Here is a 24,214-nt window from a genome sequence, read left to right as displayed (position 1 = left end):
TTCTTTTTGTTTGTTTTTTTAACTTTATTTTGTACATTTAATACTTGTAAATATAAACAATTAGAACTAAAAAGAAAACACAGTTGAATTTAAAAACATCCGTTTGTCATTTAAATGTACTGGATACATATACATTTTTTTGTTTTTGTATCATACAATATGTTACACAATATATTTGGTTCGTAGTAATACAGTCATACAGTATTTGTCCTTTTGTGTCTGGCTTGCTTCGATCAACATAATGTCCCCCAGGCTCATCTATGTTGTCATATGTTTTATGATTTCATTTCTTCTTACATCTGCATAATATTCCATCAGGTGAATACACCATAGTTTGTTTATCCATTCAGCGGTTGTTTCCATTTTTTAGCAATCATGAACAATGCCGCCATGAACATAGGTATGCAGGTATCTATTTGTGTCACTGCTGTCAGTTCTTCTGGATATATACCCAGTAGTGGTATTGCAGGGTCATGTGTCAAGTTCTATAGTCAACTTCTTTACGAACTGCCAAACAGTCCTTCACAGTGTCTGTACCATTCTGCATTCCCACCAACAGTGAATAAGTGTTTCCATCTCTCCACTTCGTCTCCAACACTTCTAGTTCTCTGTCACATTCTGACAGGCGTGAAATGATATCTCATTGTAGTTTTGATTTGCATTTCCTAATCATTAGTAATGTTGAGCATTTCTTCATGTGTTTTTTGCCTTTTGTATTTCTTCCTTGAACAAGTGTCTATTCAAGTTTTTGGCCATTTTTAAATTGGGTTGTTTATCTTTTTTTGTTATTGTTATCCTTGTTTGTCTGTTATTGTTGAGTTGTAATATCTCTTCATATATGCTAGATATATAACCTTTATCAAATATGTGATTTCCAAATATTTTCTCCCATTAAGTTGGCTGCCTTTTCATCCTTTTGACAAAGTCCTGGGAGGTGTAGAAGTGTTTAATTGTGAGGTGGCCCCATTTTTCTCTTTTTTTCTTTTGTTGCACATGCTTTGGGTAAAAGGTCCAAGAAACCACCTCCTACTACCTGGTCTTGAAAATGTTTCCCTACATTTTCTTCTAGTAGTTTTATGGTCCTGGCTTTTCTGTTTAGGTCTTTGATCCATTTTGAGTTGATTCTTGTATAGGAAATGAGATAGGGGTCCTCTTTCATTCTTTTGGTTATAGATATCCAGTTGTCCCAGCACCTTGTGTTGAAGAGACTGTTTTGTCCTGTTAACATGAACTTGGTAGGTTCGTCAAAAACCAGTTGACAGTATAGGTGAGGGTTTATTTCTGAATTTTAAGTTCTATTGCACTGATTGATGTGTCTACCTTTATGCCAGCACCATGCTGTTTTGACTACTGTAGCTTTGTAATATGTTTCAAGGTCAGGCAGTAAAATTCCTCCCATGTTGCTCTTTTTTAGAAAGCATTTGGCTATTCGGGGACACTTTCCCTTCCAAATGAATTTGCTTTTTCTGTAAAGTAAACTGTTGGGATTTTGACTGGTATTGCATTGAATCTATAAATCAGTTTGAGTAAGATTGACATCTTCACAATATTTATTCTTCCAGTTCATGAACATGGAATGTCTTTCCATTTGATTAGGTCTTTTAAAATTTCTTTTAGCGCTGTTTGTAGTTTTTTGCATATAGGTCCTGTACTTCTTTGGCTAAATTAATTCCTAGATATTTGAGTCCTTTTGTTGCTATTGTAAATGGAATTTTCCCCCTGATTTCCTCCTCAGATTGTTCAGTACTATTGTACAAACACATTACTGATTTTTGTATTTTGATCTTATATCCTGCCACTTTGCAAAACTCATTTATTAGCTCAGGTAGCTTTGTCAAGGATACTTCAGAATTTTCTAAGTACAAGATCATGTCATCTGTAAACAGTGAGTTTTGCTTCCTCTTTTCCTATTTGGATGTCTTTAATTTTTCTTTTTCCTTGTCTAATTGCCCTACTTAGAACTTTTAGTACAATATTGAATAACAGTGATGACAGTAGGCATCCTTGTCTTGTTCAGGATCTTAGAGGGAAGGCTTTCAACCTTTCCCCATTGAGTGCAATGTTGACTGTGGGTTTTTCACATATGCCTTTTATCATTTCAGGGAATTTTCCTTCTATTCCTATCTTTTGAAATGTTTTTATCAAAAAAGGATCCTGGATTTTGTCAAATGCCTTTTCTACCTTGATTGAGATCATCATGTGTTTTTTTCCATTCAGTTTGTTAATGTGGTGTATTATGTTTGATTTTCTTATGTTGAGCCAGCTTTGCATATATTTGTATAAGTCTTTTGATATGCCATTGGATTCAATTTGCAAGTATTTTGTTGAGAATTTTTGCATCTATGTTCATTAGAAAGGTTCTTGGTAATTTTGTTTTCTTGTAATATCTTTATCTGTCTTTGGTATTGGGGTGATCTTGGCTTCATAAAATGTGTTGGGTAGTTTTCCCTCCTCTTTAAGTCTTTGGAAGAGTTTAAACAGGATTGGAGGTAGTTATTTTCAAAATGCTTTGTAGAATTCACCTGTGAAGCTGTCTGGTCCTGGAGTTTTCTTTGCTGGGAGATTTTTGATGATGGATTCAAGCTCTTTAAATGTGATTGTTTGTTAAGTGCTTGTATTTCTTGTAGTGTCAGTGTAGGTTGTTTGTGTATTTCTAGAAGTTTGTCCATTTCATCTAGGTTGTCTAGTTTGTCCTCTTATGATTCTTTTTATTTCTGTGGGGTTAGTTGTAACTTTCCCCCTTCCATTTCTGATTGTATTTGTCTGCATCTTCTCTTTTTTTTGTTGTTGTTAGTCTACTAGCTAAGGGTTTTTTAATTTTATTGATCTTCCCAAAGAACCAGCTCTTGGTTTTGTTGATTTTCTCTATTGATTTTTTGGCTCTCTATTTCATTTACTTCTGCTCTAATCTTTATTATTTCTTTCCTTCTGCTTGCTTTGGGATTGGTTTGCAGTTCTCTTATTTAAATCTTTGAGTATATCTCCTCCTTTTTTAATATAGGCATTTAGGGCTATAAATTTCCCTCCCAAGACTGCCTTCGCTATATTCCATACCTTTTGATAAGTTGTGTTCTCGGTTTCATTTGTCTCAATATATTTACTGATTTCACTTGGAATTTTTTCTTTGACCTGCTGATAATTTAGGAGTGTTTTGTTCTGCCTCCACACATTTGCGAATTTACTTTTTTCCTGTCTATTGTTGATTTCTAGTTCCATGCCATTATGATCTGAGAAGGTGTAATTTCAGTCTTTTTATATTGATTGAGGGCTGCATTGTACCATAACAGGTGGTCTATCCTGGAGAAAGATCAATGGGCACTTGAAAAGAATGTATAACCTGTTGAATTTGGATGCGGTGTTCTGTTAGGTGTAACTCATTTATCATATTGTTTAAGTTCTCTGTTTCCTTGTTCATCTTCTGTTTGTTCTAATGATGTGAGTTAGGTGTTGAAGTCTCCAATGATTATTGTAGAGCTGTGTATTTCTCCCTTCAGATTTGCCATGTATTTTGTCTCATGTTATTTTGGGCACCCTGGTTAGGTGCATAGATATTTATGACTGTTATATCTTCCTGATAGGTTGTCGCTTTTATTAATATATAATGAACTTCTATATCTCTTAAAATTTTTTTGCATTTAAAGTCTGTTTTGTCTGATATTAGTATCAAATATTAGTATTAGTATGCTCTTTTTTGGTTACTATTTGCATAGAGTGTATTTTTCCAACCTTTCACTTTCAGCCATTTTGTATCCCTGGGTCTAAGGTGAGTTTCTTGTAAGCAGCATATGGATGGCTTGTGGTTTTTAATCCATTCTGTCAGTGTGTATCTTTTGATTGGGGAGTTTAATCCATTCACATTCAATGATAGTACTGTAAATGCTCTATTTACTTCCACCATTTTATTCTTTGGTTTTCATGCTAGCCTTATCAAAAATCACTTGACTATATATGTGAGGGTCTGTTTCTGAATTCTAAATTCATTTCCATTGGTCAATATGTCTATCTTTATGCCAGAACCATGCTGGTTTTTTCACCACTGTAGCTAAGTCATATTCTTTAAGATCAGGAAATGAGAGTTCTCCAACTTGGTTCTTTTTTAATTTATCAAATAAGTTTGATAATTGGCTTTTAGTACAGTGGTTGAGAACTTAGATCCAACTCTTATCTCAGTGTTATTTTACGTATACCCCTATGAATTGTAGGTATTGTTGTTTTCATTTTACAAATGAGGAAACTAAAGTGCAGAGGATTATACATAACTAGCAAAGTGGTAGAGCTGGGATCTGAACTTAGCATTTTGGCTTCAAGACCTACCCTCTTAACCATTGTACTATACAGCATACCTAAATAAAAGGGTTATGCTTTTTACAACTCTGACTTTTAAGCCTTTCTCCCTCAATTGTCTAAAACACTGGTATGGGGGTAGTTAAGCTTCTAACAGGGAGTTGGACTGTGTCATTGGCTCCCAAATACTGGATTGTGTCCTAACTGCATTTAAATTACCTGGAGAACTTTTACATTTTCTATAGAATACATTCTTGAAAGTGAGAACACTGGGTAAAATGGAGTTGTACATTTTAAATTTCGTAAATATTGCCAAATTGTTCTCCAGAATGATTCTTCTTGTTAGTTTATATAAAAATATACTTTCTCCCTGAACCCTTGTCATTGCACCCAAGGCAATCAATCTTAATTTTTAAAAATTCGACTAGTGTAATGGTTGAAAATACCTCATTTTAATTTGCATTTCCTAATAGGATTGTCAAACTTCTTGTGTTTATTAACAATTTATATTTACTATGTATGTTGCCTATTTCCTTTGCACATATTTCTAATGCATTGTTTTTCTTATTGCTTTGTGGGAGCTTTGTATGTTAGGGATAGTAACTCTTTTTGTTTATATGTGTTCCCCTTATTTTTATTTATCTTTTAATTTTGCTTTTCAATGTCCTTAAGTGTAGAAATCTTATAAAAGTTGTCGTAGGATGATCTTGCCTATGAAAGTTCATAAAACTGTCTTATACTTTATTGATTCACCAAATTATAAAATACAACTGCTTTTGACAGATTATAAGTAATGTAACAAACACCTGTCTTCCCAATACCCAGCATAAGAAATAACAATTTACAAATATAATTCAGCTCCCTGGTATGTTTCAGTTCCAGTCTTTCTTCCCTGACTTTGATATTATTTTCCTGTGTATTTTTATACCTTTACTACATAAATTTACCCATAAGCAAACAATATATGATATAATTTTCTATATTATCTTCTGTTATTTATACACACATACATTTTAACATGGTATCTTTAATCTGTTTGAAATGTGTTAGTGTGAAGTAGGAATATAACTTTTAATAGCTAAGTTTTCCATCGCAATTTTGAATATATAAATTTAAAAGTTTGGATTTCTGACTCTTATTCATAGAGATTGAGAATCAATTGGCTGAGGGCAGTGGTTTTCAAAGCCTGATCTGTGGGGACTCCTGGGGGTCAGTTGGGTCAAAATGATCTGTACAGTAATAATAAGAAGTTACTGTTTTTTCGCTGTTCTCATGAGTGTCCGTGGAGTTTTCTAGAGGGTACAACACATATGATATTGTAATTGGTAGATTGTAGAAGCAGAAATGAGAATCTAGCTGTCATTGAGTAAGCCAGACATTAAAGAAATTTGCAGAAATGTGTCATTCACGTTTTAGTGTAGAAAATGTTGCTATTTTTCATAATATCATGTTATGCTAATATGAGTTTGTTTTGATTTTTAAAGGATTATTAAATATTAAAAATATTTCAGTTTCTAATCGTAATAATTATCGGTAGACTAACATACTATAAACAAAAAAGGAAATTTTAGAGCAGGGGTTCTTAACCGTTTTTGTTCCATGGACCCGTTTGCCAATAAGGTGAAAACCACGAACCCCCTTACTAAGTTCACACTATACTGTGTATAATTTAATAAATATATCACACCCACACCAACACATCCCCACAAAAATGTTATTTTGAATTTCAGTTCAAGTTTAGAGACCCCTTGTTAAGAACCCCCGTTTTAGAGTATTTTCTTGTTATATTAACAATGAACACTTGGAAAACTGCTGGTTTAGTCCATAACCCTGTAGGTGGGTATCATTAATCTTGTGATTGCTCAGGACACTGTGCTTTGAGTTACTATAGCTGATGAAGTCTCAGTTTTTTGAGCTTATTTAAACCCATTTAGTCTGACACCAGTGCTCTTAACCACCTCTCTGAAATTATGATTAGCTGTGAGTCTGTTTTTTAATTTGATCAGCTGATGTCCACTTAATCATGCTTCACTCAGCTAACATACTTCATTTTTACTAACATCCTCAAAAGCTGACATGCTAAAATCAACCTTATGTCCACATCATTCTGTCAACTTGATAGCACTGTGAGTAAAGGAAGTTTGTTATATTCTTTTTTGTGAGACTTCATGTAGTAAATAAGTGATTTCTCCATTTTATAAATATTTTCTTTACTTTTTTTCTTTATTTGATGTTATTTGAAATAAAAAATGCATACTTATAACTAAATAATACAAAGATTCATAAAAGAAATGATAATTTTCTCCTTCCTTTCTACTACCTGTAATTCCCATATTATCTATAGTAACCATATCTTTTTTCTCCCACCCACCCTATTTAATTTTAAACAAATCAGTTTTTTGATACATACTAATAAAGCATCCAGTTTATCCAAAGTATACAACCATCTGTGTTTGGTATAATCACATAATTGTGCATTCATCTCTTCAGTTGTTACTAAAGCTTTTACATTATTTCCATAATACTTAATAAACAAAAAACAGACACTCAAGGAAATGCAGTTTTATTGCGATATATTCAGATACCATATGATCTAGCCAAAAAGTATTATCAAGGGAAGACCAGCAAGACGGTGACAGAGTAAGGAATTCCTAGGGTTAGCTCTTGCGACAGGGCAGTTAGTAAATACCCAGAACTCTCTGGAGCTAGCTGAAGCACCTGTTTGGGGGCTCCAGGAGACAAGAAGAGCATTCTGCCACATCCTTGAAGGACTAGAAGGAGGAGACTGCCCATCTGCAGAGAAGACTTGTAAGTAGAGAGCTCCACGCCCCGGAGGCCAGTGTCCATCCTCCACTGGAGGCATAGGCTGCCTCGGGAGCTGTTCTGTGGATGGAATTGACAACTCCACTTCCCCAAAATGGGGGAGGAAGAGATGGTTGGGCACAACTTCAGCTACTGATCAGTAGATTCAGCAGGCTGAAGTATAATCCTGAACAGCTAAGTTTGAGCCTGTCCAAGTCAGAAAGAGGCTGGGAGCTACCATCTTAACTCTGCACCTGGCACGAGGGGAAGTGGGGTGGGCTGAAAATCCCAGTGCTGGTGGGGACTGGCTTCTTTCCATCCACATCAGATTGCAGCTCTAGGCTAGGCCCAGCCCCATTTCTGGTGGGGAGGAAGCTGCGGGGACCTGCACCAGCCTTTCCAGGAAACTACCAGCCAAGCCACAGAGGCTGGTGATCTTCCTACACTAGTGGTACAAGCCAACCCAGGCGCTGTTTTGTGGCTGGAATTTGAAGCTCCATTTCCCAAAAACAGGGGAGGAGGAGATGGTTGGCTGTTGATTTTGACTACTGATTGGTACACTCGGCTGGCTAAGGTACAACCCTAGGGTAGGGTGTGAATCTGTCCAAGTTGGAAAGAGGTGGGTGGCTATCCTTTTGACTCTGCCCCTAGCCTGAGGGGAAGCTGGGCTGACTGAAAATCACAGTGACGGTAGGAACCGGTTTCTTTCATCCTAGCCTAGGCTTCCGCCCACCTCTGGCATGGGGGAGGCTGGTGGGCCCTACACCAACCTATCCAGGTAACTGCAGGTACCTTTGACTGACACTGACTGAATAATCAGAAGCCTTTTGGGGCAACTGTGGTCATCGTGGACCCGCATTGAATAGGTTGCTGCCCACACCTGCAGCTCCATCCTCACCCCAGGCAGGGGAGAAAGGGGCATGAAGCCTCATCAGTCTCTCTGGACAACTACAGTCTAGGCCTGCACGATTTGGATTATTCCACACACATGTGACTCTGTCCTTACCCTTGGCAGAGGAGAAAGTTGGGAGAAGCTTCATTGGCCCTGGCACAATGAGGGCAGCTTGAGGCTCCATAGCTTATAGTACCAATTACCACCTTGGCTTCTACTGCACAACCAGTAAGGGAGAAAGGGCAGGAAGCTCTAAACTAGAGAAAAAAACTGCACCCAGAATAAATATTCTAGTAAGCCAGATGCCAAGGCACCAACAAAAAATTACAGTCCACACCAAGGAATAGGAAGCTATGGCCCAGTTAAAGGAACAAGATAAGCCTCTATGTGACATAAAGGAGTTAAGACAACTAATCATAGATGTTCAAACAAGTCTCCTTAACAAATTCAGTGAGATGGCTAAAGAGATTAAGGATATTAAGAAGACACTGGATGAGCACAAAGAAGAATTTGAAAGCATACATAGTAAAATAGCAGATCTTATGGGCATGAAATATGCAATAAATGAAGTTAAAAAACACTGGAATCATATAATAGCAGATTTGAGGAGGCAGAGGAAAGGATTGGTGAGCCTGAAGAAATGGCCTCTGAAAGTGAACATATAAAAGAACAGGTGAAGAAAAGAATGGAAAATATCAAACAAGGTCTTAGAACTAAATGACAGTAAAAGACATGCAGACATATGTGTCATGGGTGTCCCAGAACGAGAAGAGAAGGAAAAAGGGGCAGAAGGAATATTTGAGGAAATGATGGTAGAAAATTTCCCAGCCCTATTGAAGGACATGGATATCCATGTTCAAGAAACACAGTGTACTCCCATTTGAAAAAATCCAAATAGACCAACTCTAAGACACATACTCATCAGAATGTCAAATGCCAAAGACAAGAGAATTCTGAGAGCAGCAAGAGAAAAGCAATGCATAACATATAAAGGATACCCAATAAGATTAACTGCTGATTTCTCACCAGAAACTATGGAGGTAAGAAGAGAGTGGTCTGATTTATTTAACATACTACAAGAGAAAACTTTCAGCCAAGAATCTTATATCCAGCAAGATTGTCTTTCAAAAATGAGGGTGAGATTAGAATATTCACAGATAAACAGAAACAGAAAATTTCTAAGCAAGAGACCAGATTTTCAGGAAATACTAAAGGGTGTGCTAGAGCCTGAAAAGAAAAGACAAGAGAGAGAGGCCTGGAAGAGAGTCTAGAAATGAAGATTATATCAGTAAAAGTAACTAAAAGTATCAAAAGAGTAGTGAAAATAAATATGACAGATAAAACTCAAATAGTCAGGAGTAAACTTAACCGATGATGTAAAGCACTTGTATTCAGAAAACTGCAACTCAGTGTTAAAAGAAATAAAAAAAGACCTAAATAACTGGAAGAACATTCCATACTCATGGATTAGAAGACTAAATATCATTAAGATGTCAGTTTTACTCAGATTGATATACAGTTTCAATGCAATCCTGATAAAAAAGGAATTCCACCAGCATTTAAAAAAAATTGAAAACACAATCATCAAATTTATTTGGAAGGGTAAGGGGCCCTGAATAGCCAGAAACATCATGAAAAGGAAAAGTGAACTCTCATCTCCAGACCTTAAATCATATTACCTAGCTACAGTGGTAAAAATAGCATGGTACTGGCATAAAGACAGACACAGAGCAATGGAACCAAATTGATGGTTCAGAAAAATTACCCTCACATGTATGGTCAACGATTTTTGACTGCCTGTCAAACACACATAGGTCGGGCTGAACAATCCATTCAACAAATGGTGTTGAGAGAATTGGATATCCATAGCCAAAGAAGTAAAGAGGACCCCTGTCTCACACCTTATTCAAAAATTAACTCAAAATGGATCAAAAACCTAAAAATAAAAGGAAGAACCATAAAACTTCTAGAAGAGATTGTAGGAAAATGTCTTCAAGACCTGGTGATAGAAGGTGGATTCTTAAAGGAGATAAGAGGAGGACTGAGATGGACAACTGATGTTTAATGTATGTAGAAGTTTTAATTAGCTTTACTGTAAAAGTGTGAAAATATGTAGTAGATGGTAATACATAGTGAGTAACAGCTAGTTTATAAATGGGGATGTGGCTGAAAATGGTAGTCTAGGTATGTAAATCCCAGTTGACAGAATGCTAAAGAGTAATCTAGGAACTGAATAGCACTGTAAACCAAGAGGTGGATGAGAATTGTGGTTGATGGTATAGATGCAAGAGTGTCCTTTGTGAGCTAAAGCAAATGTATATAACTACTGCAGGGTGTTGGGAATGTGGAGAAGCATGGGAAAAATACAGCTGGAGCGACCTGTGGACTGTGGTTGGCCGTCATAATATAATATTCTTGCATCTATGCAAAAAATATACTGTGTTGATAATGGGGAAGTATGGAAAATGTGAACCATGTACACTATGGACATGGTAATAATCAGATGACATCTTATCTGTTGTAAATGTTCCACGACAGTGTGGTGTGTTGATGGAGGGGTGTTGTTTGGGAATTCTGCACATGTGCATAATTGTTTTATAAGTTTAATAATTTCTGTCATAAAAATATATTTAAAAAATAATAATATGGTGGGTTGGGGGAAAAACACATTGAATGTAAGATAAGGACTATGATTAGTAGTACGATTTTGACAATATTCCTCCATAATTTGTAACAAACGTCTCACGACAATGCAAGGTTTTGGTGGAGGGTTGATGTATGGGACCCCGTATGATATTATACATGTTTGCTTTGTAAGTTCACAACTTTTACTCTACACTTAATTGTTTATGTATGTTCATATATGTAAATGATATAAAGATGATAATGGGGTTGGTTGGGGAAAAAATGCTTTGGTTAGTAGTAATATTTTGACAGTGCTCTTTAATCATTAGTTAAAAAGGTTTAACAACAACGCAAGTTGTTGGTGGTAGGGTGAATTATGAGAGTCCTGTATGATGTTATATATGTTTGTTTTGTAAGTTTACAACTATTATTATACACTTATTGTTTATGTATGTTTATGTATGAGTGATATTCTTCAATAAATTAATAAAAGAGTATATCAGTGGCTCTTTTAAAAGCTGTTAATATGTAAAATTAAATAGAAAATAGATTGAAAGAAATTGTAAATTTAAAAGAGATTGTAAGGGCAGGTTAGATTAAAAATTAGGAGACTAGTTTTTTAAAAGATAGTGCTAAATAGTGGCATGAATGGAAAACATTGCTCACATGCATGCAAAGCAAAACAATACAACCATGTAGGAAGACAGCGCTAGTTTCTTATAAACTTACTAAATGACCTTGTAAACACACTTCTACTTGTTTACTCAAGTAAATTGAAATAATTTTCTCACAATGTCTGTATTCAAATATTTGAAGCAGCTGGGTCACCAAAAACTGGAAAAAATTAAAATGTTCACCAACAGAGGTGGAACAAAAACAACAACACAAGGAGAAAGGATTTCTGAGTAATATAGGGGCCTGAGTTGCCCCCCTCAAAACAGGGGGTAAAAATCAACCATATCTTAATATCCTGGTATGTCCTTCCACACCATTCTTGTTCATACAAACATAAAGGAAGACCCGTGTGTGTGTGTGTGTGTGTGTGTGTGTGTATAAAGTTATTATTATTTTATTTTTTTGGAACCTTTCCCTTTTTTTGTGGTAAAATATACCTAACATAAAATTTGCTATTTTAGCCATTTCAAAGTGAACAATTCAGTGGCATTAAGTACTCTCAGAATGTTGTGCAGCCACTATCTCTAGTTCTAAAACACTTTATCACCCTAGAAAGAAACCCTATACCCATTAAGCATTGCACCTCATCCCTCACCACCTTGTAACCTCTTTTCTACTTTCTGTCTTTGAATTTACTTGTTCTACATTCCTCATGAAGTGCGATCAGACAGTATTTCTATCCTTTCATGTCAGGCCTGTTTCACTTAGCATGTTTTCAAGGTTCATCCATTTTGTGCATGTATTAGAACTTCATTCCTTTTTTTGGCTGAATAATCCATTGTATAGCTATACCACGTTTTGTTTATTCACTTACCTGTTGATGGATACTTGCATTATTTCCACCTTTTGGTCGTTGTGAGTAATATTGCTATGAACTTTGGTTTACAAGTATCCTTTTGAGTCTCTTTTTTCAGTTCTTTGGGTATATACCTGTGAATCAACTTGGCTAAGTTATGGTGTCCAGTTGACTTTATTAAACAAGCAGTGGCCTGATTATTACTGTGGGGCTATTTCACGGATTAAAATGATGAGAAAGTTGATTGCATCTGTGGACTATTACAACTTCAATAAACTAAGGCGATGGCCTTCAACAATGAGGGAAGTCTCATCCAAACAGTTCCTTCCTTAAAGGAAGACTTGATGATTTCAGCAGTCATAGTAAGAATTTCTATCTCTACTTCAGCCAGCCAGCTTCTCCTGGGGAATTCATCAAAAATCTTCATTGGGGAAAAAAAAAGATTAAACAAAACAAAACAAAAAAACCTTCATTGGAGTTCCTAACTTGCAGCCTGCCCTACGAAATTTGGACTTGGCCATCCCCGCAGTTGTGTGAGACAATTCTTACAAAAATCTCATGATGTTTACAGATACCTCCTCTCTCTTCTGTTTCCCTAGGGCACCTTGACTAATACAGTGACAGAAGCAGAATGAGTACTGACAGCCTATTTTTACAAGCACTAGCAAAATCATTTGGAAGTAAAAAAGCAGAGTGTTTACATAAAATATAATGAATGTTTATTGTACTCACTTGAGAGGGCTGAGAGGTTTTTGTGTTCTGGGTATTGATTACTGCAGGAGGGGTGCCCTGAGGGAGCCATTTGTATGGAGCATTTCTTCTACACCATTTTTTTCAATAGTTTTTCATCTTTTTGAGGTGTGGGTGGGGATGGGATTCATGGTTATTTTGCCTCAAACTGTACTTAAAGTTACAGCACAGGAAAACACCTTTAGGTAGAAATAAAAGCAAAACGAGAGCATTTTGAAATGCATGGAAGTACCACACTTTTATACCCACTTAATAGTACTGCTAGTTATAAATATTATGTTCAGCTTCCACCTTTTCTGTTCATTTCCAAAGATTAACACACATCCATTTTTACCAATTCTGCACAAGTTAACCTCTGCTTTTCATTTTATAACCTGATTCCATTTTCTAGTTAACTATGTTCTAGTTATTAACTCCATGAGTTTACACAATATATTTAGTTTATAATTGCTCAATCATACAGTATTTGTCCTTTTGTGTCTAGTTTGCTTCGTTCAACATAATGTCCTCCAGGTTCATCCATGTTGTTATATGCTTCACGACTTCATTTCTTCTTAAAACTGCATAATATTCCATCATGTGTATACAGCACAGTTTGTTTATCCTTTCATTGGTTGATGGATACCTGGGTGGTTTCCATCTTTTGGCAATTTTGAATAACACCCCTATGAACACTGATGTGTAGATGTCTGTTCATGTCTCTGCTCTCAGTTCTTCTGGGTGTATACCTAGTAGTGGTATTGCTGGGTCACATGGCAAATCTTTATTCAACTTCCTTAGGAACTGCCAAACAGTCCTCCACAGTAGCTGTACCATTCTACATTCCCACTAACAGTAATGTTCTCTCTCCACAGTCTCTCCAACACTCGTACTTTTCTATCTTTTTAATAGTGGCCATTCTGATAGGTGTGAAATGATAATCTCATTGTAGCTTGGGTTTGCATTTCTCGATTAGTCATTGCTGATGTTGAACAGTTTTTCATGTGGTTTTTTTTTTGCCATTTGTATTTCTTTGGACAAATTTCTATTCAAGTCTTTTGGCTTTTTCAGTCAGGTCGTTTGTCTTATTGATGAGTTTGTAGCATCTTTTTATATATCATGAATATTAAACCCTTACTGGATATGTGATTACCAACTGTTTTCTCCCATTGAGTCTGGCTGCCTTTTCACTCTTTTGACAAAGTCCTGTGAGGTACAAAAGTGTTTAATTTTGAGGAGGTCCCTTTTATCTATTTTTTTTTCTTTTGTTGCTTGTGCTTTGGGTATAAGATCCAAGAAACCACCACCTACTACAAGATCTTGAAGAAGTTTTCCTACATTTTCCTCTAGTAGTTTTATGGTCCTGGCTTTTATATTTAGTCCTTTGATCCAATTTGAGTTGATTCTTGTATAGGGAGTGAGATAGGGGTCCTCTTTCATTTTTTTTGGATATGGATATCCAGTTCCTCTAGCACTATTTGTTGAAGAGACTGTTTTGTCCTAGTAATGTGAACTTGGTAGGTTTGTCAAAAACCAATTGGCCATAGCAGTGAAGGTTTATTTCTGGGGTCTCAATTCTATTCCACTGATCAATGTGTTTATCTTTTTGCCAATACAATACCATGCTATTTTGACCACTGTAGCTTTGTAATCTGTTTCAGGGTCAGGTAGTGAAAGCCTTACTGCATCGCTCGTCTTTTTTAGGATGCTTTTGACTATTTAGGTATACTTTTCCTTCCAAAAGTAAGAACAGGGAGCACGACACCAATGAATAGAATTAGTTAAAATTTATATCAGCACTTTTTTTAGACAGAGGCATGTGGTTGATTGTAGGGAGAGAGAAAATGAATCACTGGTCAGGATGACTGAAATAGGTCTTCTGTGGGGGAATCCATCTTGTGGCTTGTGAGTCTAGTGCTGCTAATGATTAAAAGCTGCCTTGCTTTCTTGCAGCTAATGGCAGTTCCCCGCTGATGCTACTTGACTTTTAGTGACCGGGGCACAACAATTTGACCAGCAGCTTCATTCCCTTGTACCCTCTTGCTGTCTGGCCCTTTAGCCCTACACTAACCTTTTCCCACTACATATATGGAGCCCTGCTTCAGACAGTTGCAGGGACTTTTTCCAGCACTGTCACCTCTGTATCCTATCAATTTCAGCCTTGTCATTGCCAACATGTTTGGAGCACTAAGAGTTACTCAGTCATTGTGAAATGATTAAAAGTAACTTGGCATTAGAATCTGATCTCATCTTCCTGATTTAATAATTCTCTGTCAGGTTATCTCTTTTTCCTCTTATGTAAAATGGGGAAAATAATGTTACTGACTTCATAGGGTGATTGTGAGGATTAAATTAGTCATTACATATGAAACACCGATGGAGTGTTTGACATTTTGTAAGTGATCAGTAAATGTCTGCCATTCATTCAGCAAATATATTTTGTCTATCTTTTTTTTCCCTGAGTTACAGCCCAATCTTTATTTAAAAACTTGATTTGCCAACTTAGCGTTTTCTACCAGTTCGGGGAGCAGAAACCATCACAGGCTTCACAATGTTTTGTTTAGGTGCTTTCTTTGTGGGAGCCCTAGCAGTAGCTATTGCTGTCTTTTAAAAATATGGAACGCTTCACAAATTTGCATGTCATCCTTGCGCAGGGACCATTCTAATCTTTGTATTGTTCCAATTTTAGTATATGTGCTGCCGAAGCAAGCACATATTTTGCGTATCTTTTATGTGCTAGGACCTGTGTTAGGTGCTAGGGGATGTGGTCGTGAGTAAAACATCCCTCTTTTTAAGACCATTTAAGAGGGGAGGCATAAAGCAGAAGATAGGATTTTATCTTACCTAAACATATACCGATAACCCATGAAACAATTTAATATGTAGAGCAAATTCCTGGTTATTCATGTAGAATATCAAAAGCATATATGTCAATTAATTACTTCTGATCAGGAATTTATTTTCCTTTTGATATCTGAATGATGCCTATTCTCACATTTGTAATGCAGTTCCATAACATTATTTCTTGAATTAAAGTATTGAGATATTAGTATGTATGTAGGAAATAGGAGAACCATAAAATGTCAAAATGAAGTATAAGTAAGTTCAGCTTTTCTTTTTTCTATTTTTCAATATGTATTTTTTATTGGAGAAGTTGTGAGCTAATAAAACAATCATGCATAATGTGCAGAATTCCCATACATTACCCTTCTGCCAACACCTTGCATTGTTGTGGAAGATTTCTTATAGATTATGAAAGAACATCATCAGACTATTACCAGTAACTATGGTCCATAGCTTACATTTGGTTTATTTTTCCCCTATACACCCCCTATTATTATATTCAGTTCAGTTTTGATAATAAAGGTTTGCTGTTTTTTTTTCTGAATGCTTTTTAATGTCAAGATCATAAATATTAGAGTTGGAAATTATTTTAGTTATCACCAAACCTTTCCCAAAGGCTGACATTTCTAGTTCCTATTTTCAGCAGCCTTGAATACTAGAAGAGAATTTTTCCTTAAAATTGAAATCTACCTTCCAGAAAGAAAGTTTGTCCTTAGGTTTGCATTTTAAAGTAAGAGTATTCCTCTAGAACTGATAACATCTCAGTGATTTGAATAGTGCTCTTTGTGTGGACCCCTAAACCAGAGAGATTTGAATTGATTGAACTGGACCTCATTGTAGGGTCTTTCTCTTTTATAATTACCGTTTCTGGATATGCTTATCATATTGATGGTGTCTGTAGTCAAACCAGTCTGCTTTCCCATTTCTCATTTGGGTAGTAGTACTAGTTTTACTAGTAGATTTTCTCTTTGGTCGTTATACAGCACTGAACACAACAATTCAGGGATGCAGTAAAGAGTGAATTTGTCCTTTCTTTTGTTTGGAGCACTGTACTTGTAATGATGTTGTATGAAATTGCAATTGAGTTTTTTGGGCAGGTGTATCATGGCTGGAGTTATATTGCCCCCACTACTCAATTTAAACTTCATTTTTCTTTTTCCTTCAAAATTCAGTATTAAAAATTTTCTTTTAATTGTCTTTTTTTTTTAAAGATAGATCACACAAAATAAACTTCACTTTTGTTAGAGTTAAGATACTTTTCATTAAATGATCTTTTGAACTGCAGCAACTCAATTTTAAGTATGTATACATGCACACAAATACATACTCCTGTTTTTTAAATTAAGGAAATAAGGTTGTTTTGGCTTGACGTTTTTGTATTCTTTTTTTCTTTTTTTAAGGAGATACACTGGGGATTGAACCCAGAACCTTGTGCATGGGAAGCAGGTGCTCAACCACTGAGCCATATCTGCTCCCCAATGAAAATTGTTTTTTTTTTGTTCATTTGTTTGTTTTTAGGAGGTTTTGAGGATTGAACCCAGGACCTCATATATGGGAAGCAGGCGCTTCAACCTCTTGAGCTACATCTGCTCCCTTGTATTTCTTTTTGTATCTATAGGAACCATCTGTTTAGGAGTCACTTCTAAAATTCACATTAAGCTCCTGTGTCTCCTAGCATCTCTCATGTACTGTGATTTTAGTAGCAGTACGGAGATTTCATCAATAACGTAAATATCCAGGAACCCAGGTAATCTAGACTAGCTAACTTGGAATCACTTAGAGTTGCTAGGTTGGTTGTACTAACTCTTCAATAGTTTCATTTATCCCTTTTTACTTGTTGATGTTTGTTCTGTTTATTAAGTTTGAAGATAATTTCCCTTCACAGAGAGGTAAGTTGAATAGGAGTTAAATAGTTCTGCTTGCTTTTTATTGATAGCATCAGTAATACCTACTATGTGGCAAGCTCTGTGCAAAGTATTTTCTATACATTATCTCACTTTCAATACTGTTTTTTTTTAAATTTCTATTTCTCCCCCTCCCAAATAATGCTAATAAAGCTGTGTATCAGCTCCATTTTGCAAATTAGAAATCTGAGGCATAGAAAGGTAAAATAGCTTTCCCAAGATCACAGCTAGTAAGTGCTGGAGCTGGGACTTACATACCCAGCCCACATCATTCTAAAGTCCACTTCTGTTATTTTCAGGAAGTGGGGAGATCTTTATGGTTTATACACTTCTTTCATTTCACAATTTTGAAGGTCTGCTAATTTTATCAGTTAGTGCTCTTCCATGTTAAGCTGTTTTTCTGCTGACTGCTTACTATCCTTAGAAGGTCTGGATTACATTAGTGTAAAGTCATTTTGTGTTCATCACAAAGTCTTTGTTTCAGGTCTGTTACTCATCATTTTAATTATTGAGTTACTGATATGAAAATCTCCTTGTTACTAAAGTTAAAGCATACACATACAAACTTTGAAGTTTGACTGGGTTTGAATCTTGGCTCCCCCACTTCCTAGGTGTGTGAACTTTTGCCATTTACTTAATTTCTCTCTGTCTCTGTTTTCTTTTCTGTGAGTATAATACCTTCCTTAATAAGGTAAGAATCACATGATTTGATAATACATGTGAAATAATCAGAATACTGCCACATCATGGTCAATAAATGTAACCTGTTATTAAATGATGATTACTGTTTTTATCAATAATGCATTTGTTTCAAATGAAATGCTAATCAGTAAAATACTAATGAACTCTTATTTTGTTAGACTTCCTTTTCCTCTGAGAACTTTCCATTACAATCTTAGATTGTGTTACTCTTTAGTTCCTTAGGTTATGAGCTTATATTAAATAATAATACAAATAATGATAGCAATAATACTATTAATAAAGTCTATATGCCAAGTACTATTCAAAGCACTTGACCTATATTAATATTTCTACATTGTAGGGATTATTATTAATGATTCTGTTATTATTATTGTGAACTTCTAAATGAATTGTTCAGCCATGGGTAGTGTTAACCTCCTTTATCTTTATGGAAACATTAACAATGACGATATTGTAAAAGCGGTTATTCCATTAGAATTTATTGAGTACATTCTTTTTTAAATTCAGACTTTATTTCAAATTCAGAAAATAACAGACAAAAGGCACCTCAACAAGTTATGGAGGTATTACTCCTAAAAAATTCTGTCCAGGCACTTTTATCTCATCTAATCCCAGCAACAAACTTATTTGTTCCTCCAGTGTTTAGGAAGATACAAGATGAACACAGATTAGTTAAATGGCATAGCCAAGGCCTCATTATTAATGAAGAAAATGAAAAAGAGAAAAAAATGCCTAATCATATTCGTATCTCACAAAACCAAACCCCATATTCTTTGACCTTTAGCATTAATTTATAAGTACCTTCTTTGTTTTTGCTACAAAAATATTACAATAGTATTGTTAACTATAGTCTATAAGTTACATTAGTTATATTTTTCTCAAGTATCACCACATTCATAACACCTTGTAGAACATTCCTGCGTTTATATTATTAACCACAATCTTCTTCTTCCAAAGTCACTGTTATACAGTCCCACCAGCTGTCCTCCTACAAACGTTATCCTCTCTAGACTACCCTTTTCAGCCACAATCACATCTATAAATACAATGTTTGTTGCACTCATTTTAAAGTGCTACCATTAACTCTATCATTACCACATATTTACAATTGACCTTATAATAGTTTAAAGGAGATACTGGGGATTTAACCTAGGACCTTCTATGTAGGAAGCAGGTGCTCAATCACTTTTGAGCCACAGCTGCTTCCCAATTGATTGTATTTAACATTCTACATACATCCAGCATCAGCTGCCCTTTCTCAACCCACATTCTGCCTCCCACCAATCTACACTCCATTGTTAAATTCGATAAGTCTATGCATCATTTTTAGTTCTTATCAGTGATACAATATTTGTCCTTTTGTGCCTGGCTTATTTCTTTCAACATAATGTCCTCAAGGTTCATTCATGTTGTCATGTGCTTCACCAATTGATTTCTTACAGCTGAATAGTATTCCATCGTATGTATATACTACGTATTGTTTATCCATTCATTGGTTGACGGACACTTAGGTTGTTTCCATATTTTGGCAATTGTGAATAATGCTGCTATGAAAATCTGTGCAAATATCTGTTTGTGTGTTTGCATTTATTTCTTCTGAATGTACTCTTAGTAGCAGGATTGCCAGATCATATGGCAGTTTGATATTTAACTTCTTGAGGAACTGCTAAATTGGTTCCATTTTATACTCCCACCAACAGTGAAGGAGTATTCCTATTTTTCCACATCCTCACCAGGATTTGTAGTTTCCGTTTTTTAATAATGGCCATTCTATGTGGTGTGAGATGTTATCTCACTGTTTTAATCTTCATTTCCCTAATAGCAAGTGATGTTGAGCATCTTTTCATGTGTCTTTTGGCCATCTGTATTTCCACTTTGGAAAAATTACTATTCAAGTCTTTTGCCCATTTTTAAAATTAGGTAACTTGTTTTGTCTTTAAGTTGTGTTGTCTCTTTATATAAAATGAAAATCAAACCCCTGTCAGATATGTGGTTTCTGAAGGTTTTTTCCCATTGAATTGGTTGTCTTTTTACCTTCTTAAAATCGTTTGAAATACAAGTGTTTAATTTTGAGGCTGTCCCATTTATTTATTTTTTTCTTTTGTTGCCCATGCTTTGGGCATAAGGTCCAAAAAAACCACCACCTCCCACAAGATTTTGAAGGTGTTTCCCTACATTTTCTCCTAGAACTTCTGTGGTTCTAGTTTTTGTATTTAGTCCTTGATCCATTTTGTGTTAATTTTTGTGTAAGATGTGAGGTAGGAGTCCTTTTTCTTTCTTTTAGATATAGATATCCAGTTTTCCCAGCATCATTTGTGTTGAATGGCTGTTCTGACCCAGCTAAGTAGATTTAACAACTTTGTTAAACATCACTTGACTGTGGATGTGAGGGTCTATAGGGAACTCTTGGGATTCTAGAGCCTTTCAGCATAGAGAGGCTGCTTGGTCATGAATGCTATACATGGATATTTTTGACATATCTTCAGCCACCAGGAATTTCAGATGTATATTTAGACTAAGGAAGCTTTATTATTTGCGTAAGGGTAAAGGAAATGATTTATATAATGTTGTGGTTTTTACAAACTCACTAGTATTATTTATTTATTTATTTTCCCTACAATTAAAGGGATTATAAGCTATAAAAATGGGTTTAAAGCTGTCTTCTGTATTTTCTTTCAGGTGATATTAAAAATAATCAAACATTATCAAGAAGAAGGCCAAGGAACTGAAGTTGTCCAAGGAGTGCTTTTGGGCCTGGTTGTAGAAGATCGGCTTGAAATTACAAACTGCTTTCCTTTCCCCCAGCATACAGAGGATGATGCTGACTTTGATGAAGGTGAATATGTTTATCTCAAGTATATTTTTTGCAGTGCACACAGTGATATTAATACAATTTCACCGTATACAAGCATTCTCTATCAGGCCTACTTAGTTACTTGATTTATGAGTTTCTTGGGAAAATTATACAGATTTTGTGAAATAAAGATTCATATCTTAAACTTTATTAATTTGGCCTTTACTTATTTGGAGTTTGTGAGTCTGGTTTGTAATAATTTGAATAGGATCTGAGCTGATATTGACTTTTTCATTATGAAATTAGTGTGCTGAATAACTTGAATTGTGAAGGACTGGGATCCTTGTTGTGTATTCAACTCCATTCCCTCCTGTAGTATTTTGACTCAATGTTTTAAAAGAAACAAGTTGAATACCTGCTTTAGAAAAAAGACTCTCAAGCATTTCAAAAACATTTTATATCTGTAGTATACGTGTAATTGCTTTGTTAACAAAGGCCTCTGGTAGTTAAAAGTCATCTTGCTGCGTTAGTACTCTGTGTGTGCGGCACCACTCCTGGGCAGGCTGCACTTTCTTTCGCGCTGGGCGGCTCTCCTTACGGGGCGCACTCCTTGCACGTGGGACTCCCCTACGCGGGGACACCCCTGCGTGACAGGGCACTCCTTGTGCGCATCAGCACTGCGCATGGGCCAGCTCCACACGCGTCAAGGAGGCCCAGGGTTTGAACCACGGACTTCCCATGTGGTAGACGGATGCCCTAACCGCTGGGCCAAGTCTGCTTCCCTCTCTTTTTTTAAATGTAGATGAAAATGTCTTCTCACTTGTCTGAACTCTCAGAGCTCATTTTCTAAACAACTGTTTTAACTGATTATTTTCAGATTTAATAAACTTATCTCATTTAACTTCACCTCTTCATAGTTCCTTGAAAGTATAATAGACCTAAAGTCTATTCTTGCTAAGGGTAATACCTTAGTATGACAAGTTGGTCTGCAACTCAGTTTTTCATTAAAGTAACCCTGGAAACTGACCAAGGCTACTTTGGTGTTATGCACTTGAGTACTTGCATTTTTTTAACCTTTGTGCAGTATGCCTTTTTTTCTTAAAAAAAAAAAAACTGACTATGCTCTCCCTGTTTAGTCTGAATTATCATAATATTTATACCTCAGATGAGATTTCTTTGCAGTCAATTCTGGCAGTATTAGGATATCTCTTTCCTCTTACATAACAGCCTATCTGAGGATGCTTAATTATAATTCAGTGGTAATTTTTTTAGAGCTTGAAGACAAGGGATTATTAATACAGTTTCTTTGGTTATAAGTGAGGAGACTGACAGGTTCACTTGAAGTGACTTGCCTAGTTACCAGGTTAGTGGGAGTAAATCCATTCCAGAACAGTTCACACAGTTTCCTTAGATAATTAATTTGTTTTACAAAATTATCAGTTTAGAATATGAACAGGAAGTAGTCTGTGCAGTTAGTGTATTACTAATTTTGGATCTTGATCATTGGAAGCTAACTCCCAATGGGCTTGTGGTAATTGACCAAGATGTAATTACATTAACACGCCCTCCTTTAAGAAGTTCATTAAAAATGATTTAACAACATCAATGTTGGAGAGACTACAATTTACCATTAAATAATATAAAAATAGCTGGTCATTGTGCTGTAGATGTGTTGCTTATAATCAGGAGTTAATTTGTACAGTTGGAGATTTTATCAGACTTGTATTCCAGACTGTGCTCAGAGAGATAAATAACTTACCCAAAGTCATTTAACTAGGAATTGGTAGAGTGTGGATCAAAACTTGTGGCTGCCTGGTTCCATATCCCATGATTTTCCCACTATACTGTGTTGCTTTTAGATACTTAGTGAAGTATAAGTCAATGATTAAAGATTTTCAAGTATAGTTGTCATTATTCTGTATCTGAAATCTATTTTTTTGTAAAACAACTACATTTATATTGTTTTGGTTTACTTTAGAAACTAATGAGATTTTCTATTTTTGTGATGTATATGAAAATCTAAGACAATACCCTGTCTTTTGTTAATTCATTAAGGTGAAATTCACATATGAAATCAAACATTTTAAAGTAAACAATTCACTGGCATTTAGTACATTCACAATATTATGTAACTACCACCATACCATATCTGTCTACTTCCAAAACAGTGCCATCACTCCAAAATAAAACCGAATACCCATTAAGTGGTCCTCTGACTTTAGGCATCTTCCAGTCTGCATTCTCTCAAGTCTCTCAAGATTTACATATCTGGATATTTCATATAAATGGAATTGTACAATATGTGACCTTTAGTGGCTTATTTCACATAGCACAATGTTTTTGAAGTTCATCCATATTGTAGCATGTATCAATAGACCTTTGTTGCTTTTTTATGGCTGAATAATTTTCAATTTTATGTATGTGCCACAGTTTGCTTATTTATCATCTGTTAATATACATTTGGGTTGTTGCACATTTTGGCTGTTGTAAATAATGCTGTTATGAATATTGCTTTACAAATATCTGTTCAAGTCCTTGCTTTCAGTTCTATTGGGTATATACCAAGAAGTCTAAATCTATTTTCAGTTTTCTGAGAAACTGCCAAACTGATTTCCACAGTGGTTGTACCATTCTACAGTCATACCACCAATGTATGAGAGTTCCCATTTTTCTGCACCTTTGTCAGCACTTAGTTTTTCTGTTTTTTTTTTTTTTTAATAAAAGTCTAAAAGTCATCTTTGTGGGTTTGAAGTGTTATCTCATTGTGGTTTTGATCTACATTTCCATGATGACCAGTAATGTTGAGCATCTTTTTATGTGCTAATTGGCCATTTGTATATCTTCTTTACAGAAATGTCTCTTCAAGTCCTTTACCCATTTTTAAATTGGATTGTCTTTTTGTTGTTGTTGTAGCATTTCTTCTATATATTCTAGATACTCACCATTAGGTTTTTGTCAAACCTATATAAAAATTAAAATTTCTCACTATTTGTAAATATTCTTAGAATAGTTCTCTATGTTGATTATTTTAAATCATGGTAAAGGTCCAATGTTTTGCTTACTGCTTTTCAGTTATTTTATGTCACCTAAAAAATATCCATTCAGGAAAGTATCTTTTTGTCACTCTTCCACTTTATAGAAGTAAAATAAATACCATATAAATTCAT

At 35.4% G+C, this 24,214-nt stretch overlaps 1 protein-coding gene and 1 non-coding gene across 3 annotated transcripts in view; one reads left to right on the top strand and one right to left on the bottom strand.

The window, feature by feature from the left end:
• Positions 1-24,214, top strand: part of EIF3H (eukaryotic translation initiation factor 3 subunit H) — a 108,685-nt gene that overhangs the window by 13,831 nt on the left and 70,640 nt on the right. For both annotated transcript variants that reach the window (XM_004471431.4, XM_058275936.2), the window contains exon 2: positions 20,933-21,089. In XM_004471431.4, coding sequence (XP_004471488.1) covers positions 20,933-21,089 — 157 coding nt within the window. The remainder of the gene's footprint in view (positions 1-20,932; positions 21,090-24,214) is intronic.
• LOC111767349 (U6 spliceosomal RNA) lies at positions 15,413-15,516 on the bottom strand. Its single transcript, XR_002799194.1, has one exon. It is a non-coding gene; the product is annotated as a U6 spliceosomal RNA (small nuclear RNA).

Source organism: Dasypus novemcinctus, chromosome 14 (genome assembly GCF_030445035.2).
Source record: "Dasypus novemcinctus isolate mDasNov1 chromosome 14, mDasNov1.1.hap2, whole genome shotgun sequence".
Taxonomy (NCBI): domain Eukaryota; kingdom Metazoa; phylum Chordata; class Mammalia; order Cingulata; family Dasypodidae; genus Dasypus; species Dasypus novemcinctus.
This window is presented reverse-complemented; position numbering and strand designations above follow the sequence as displayed.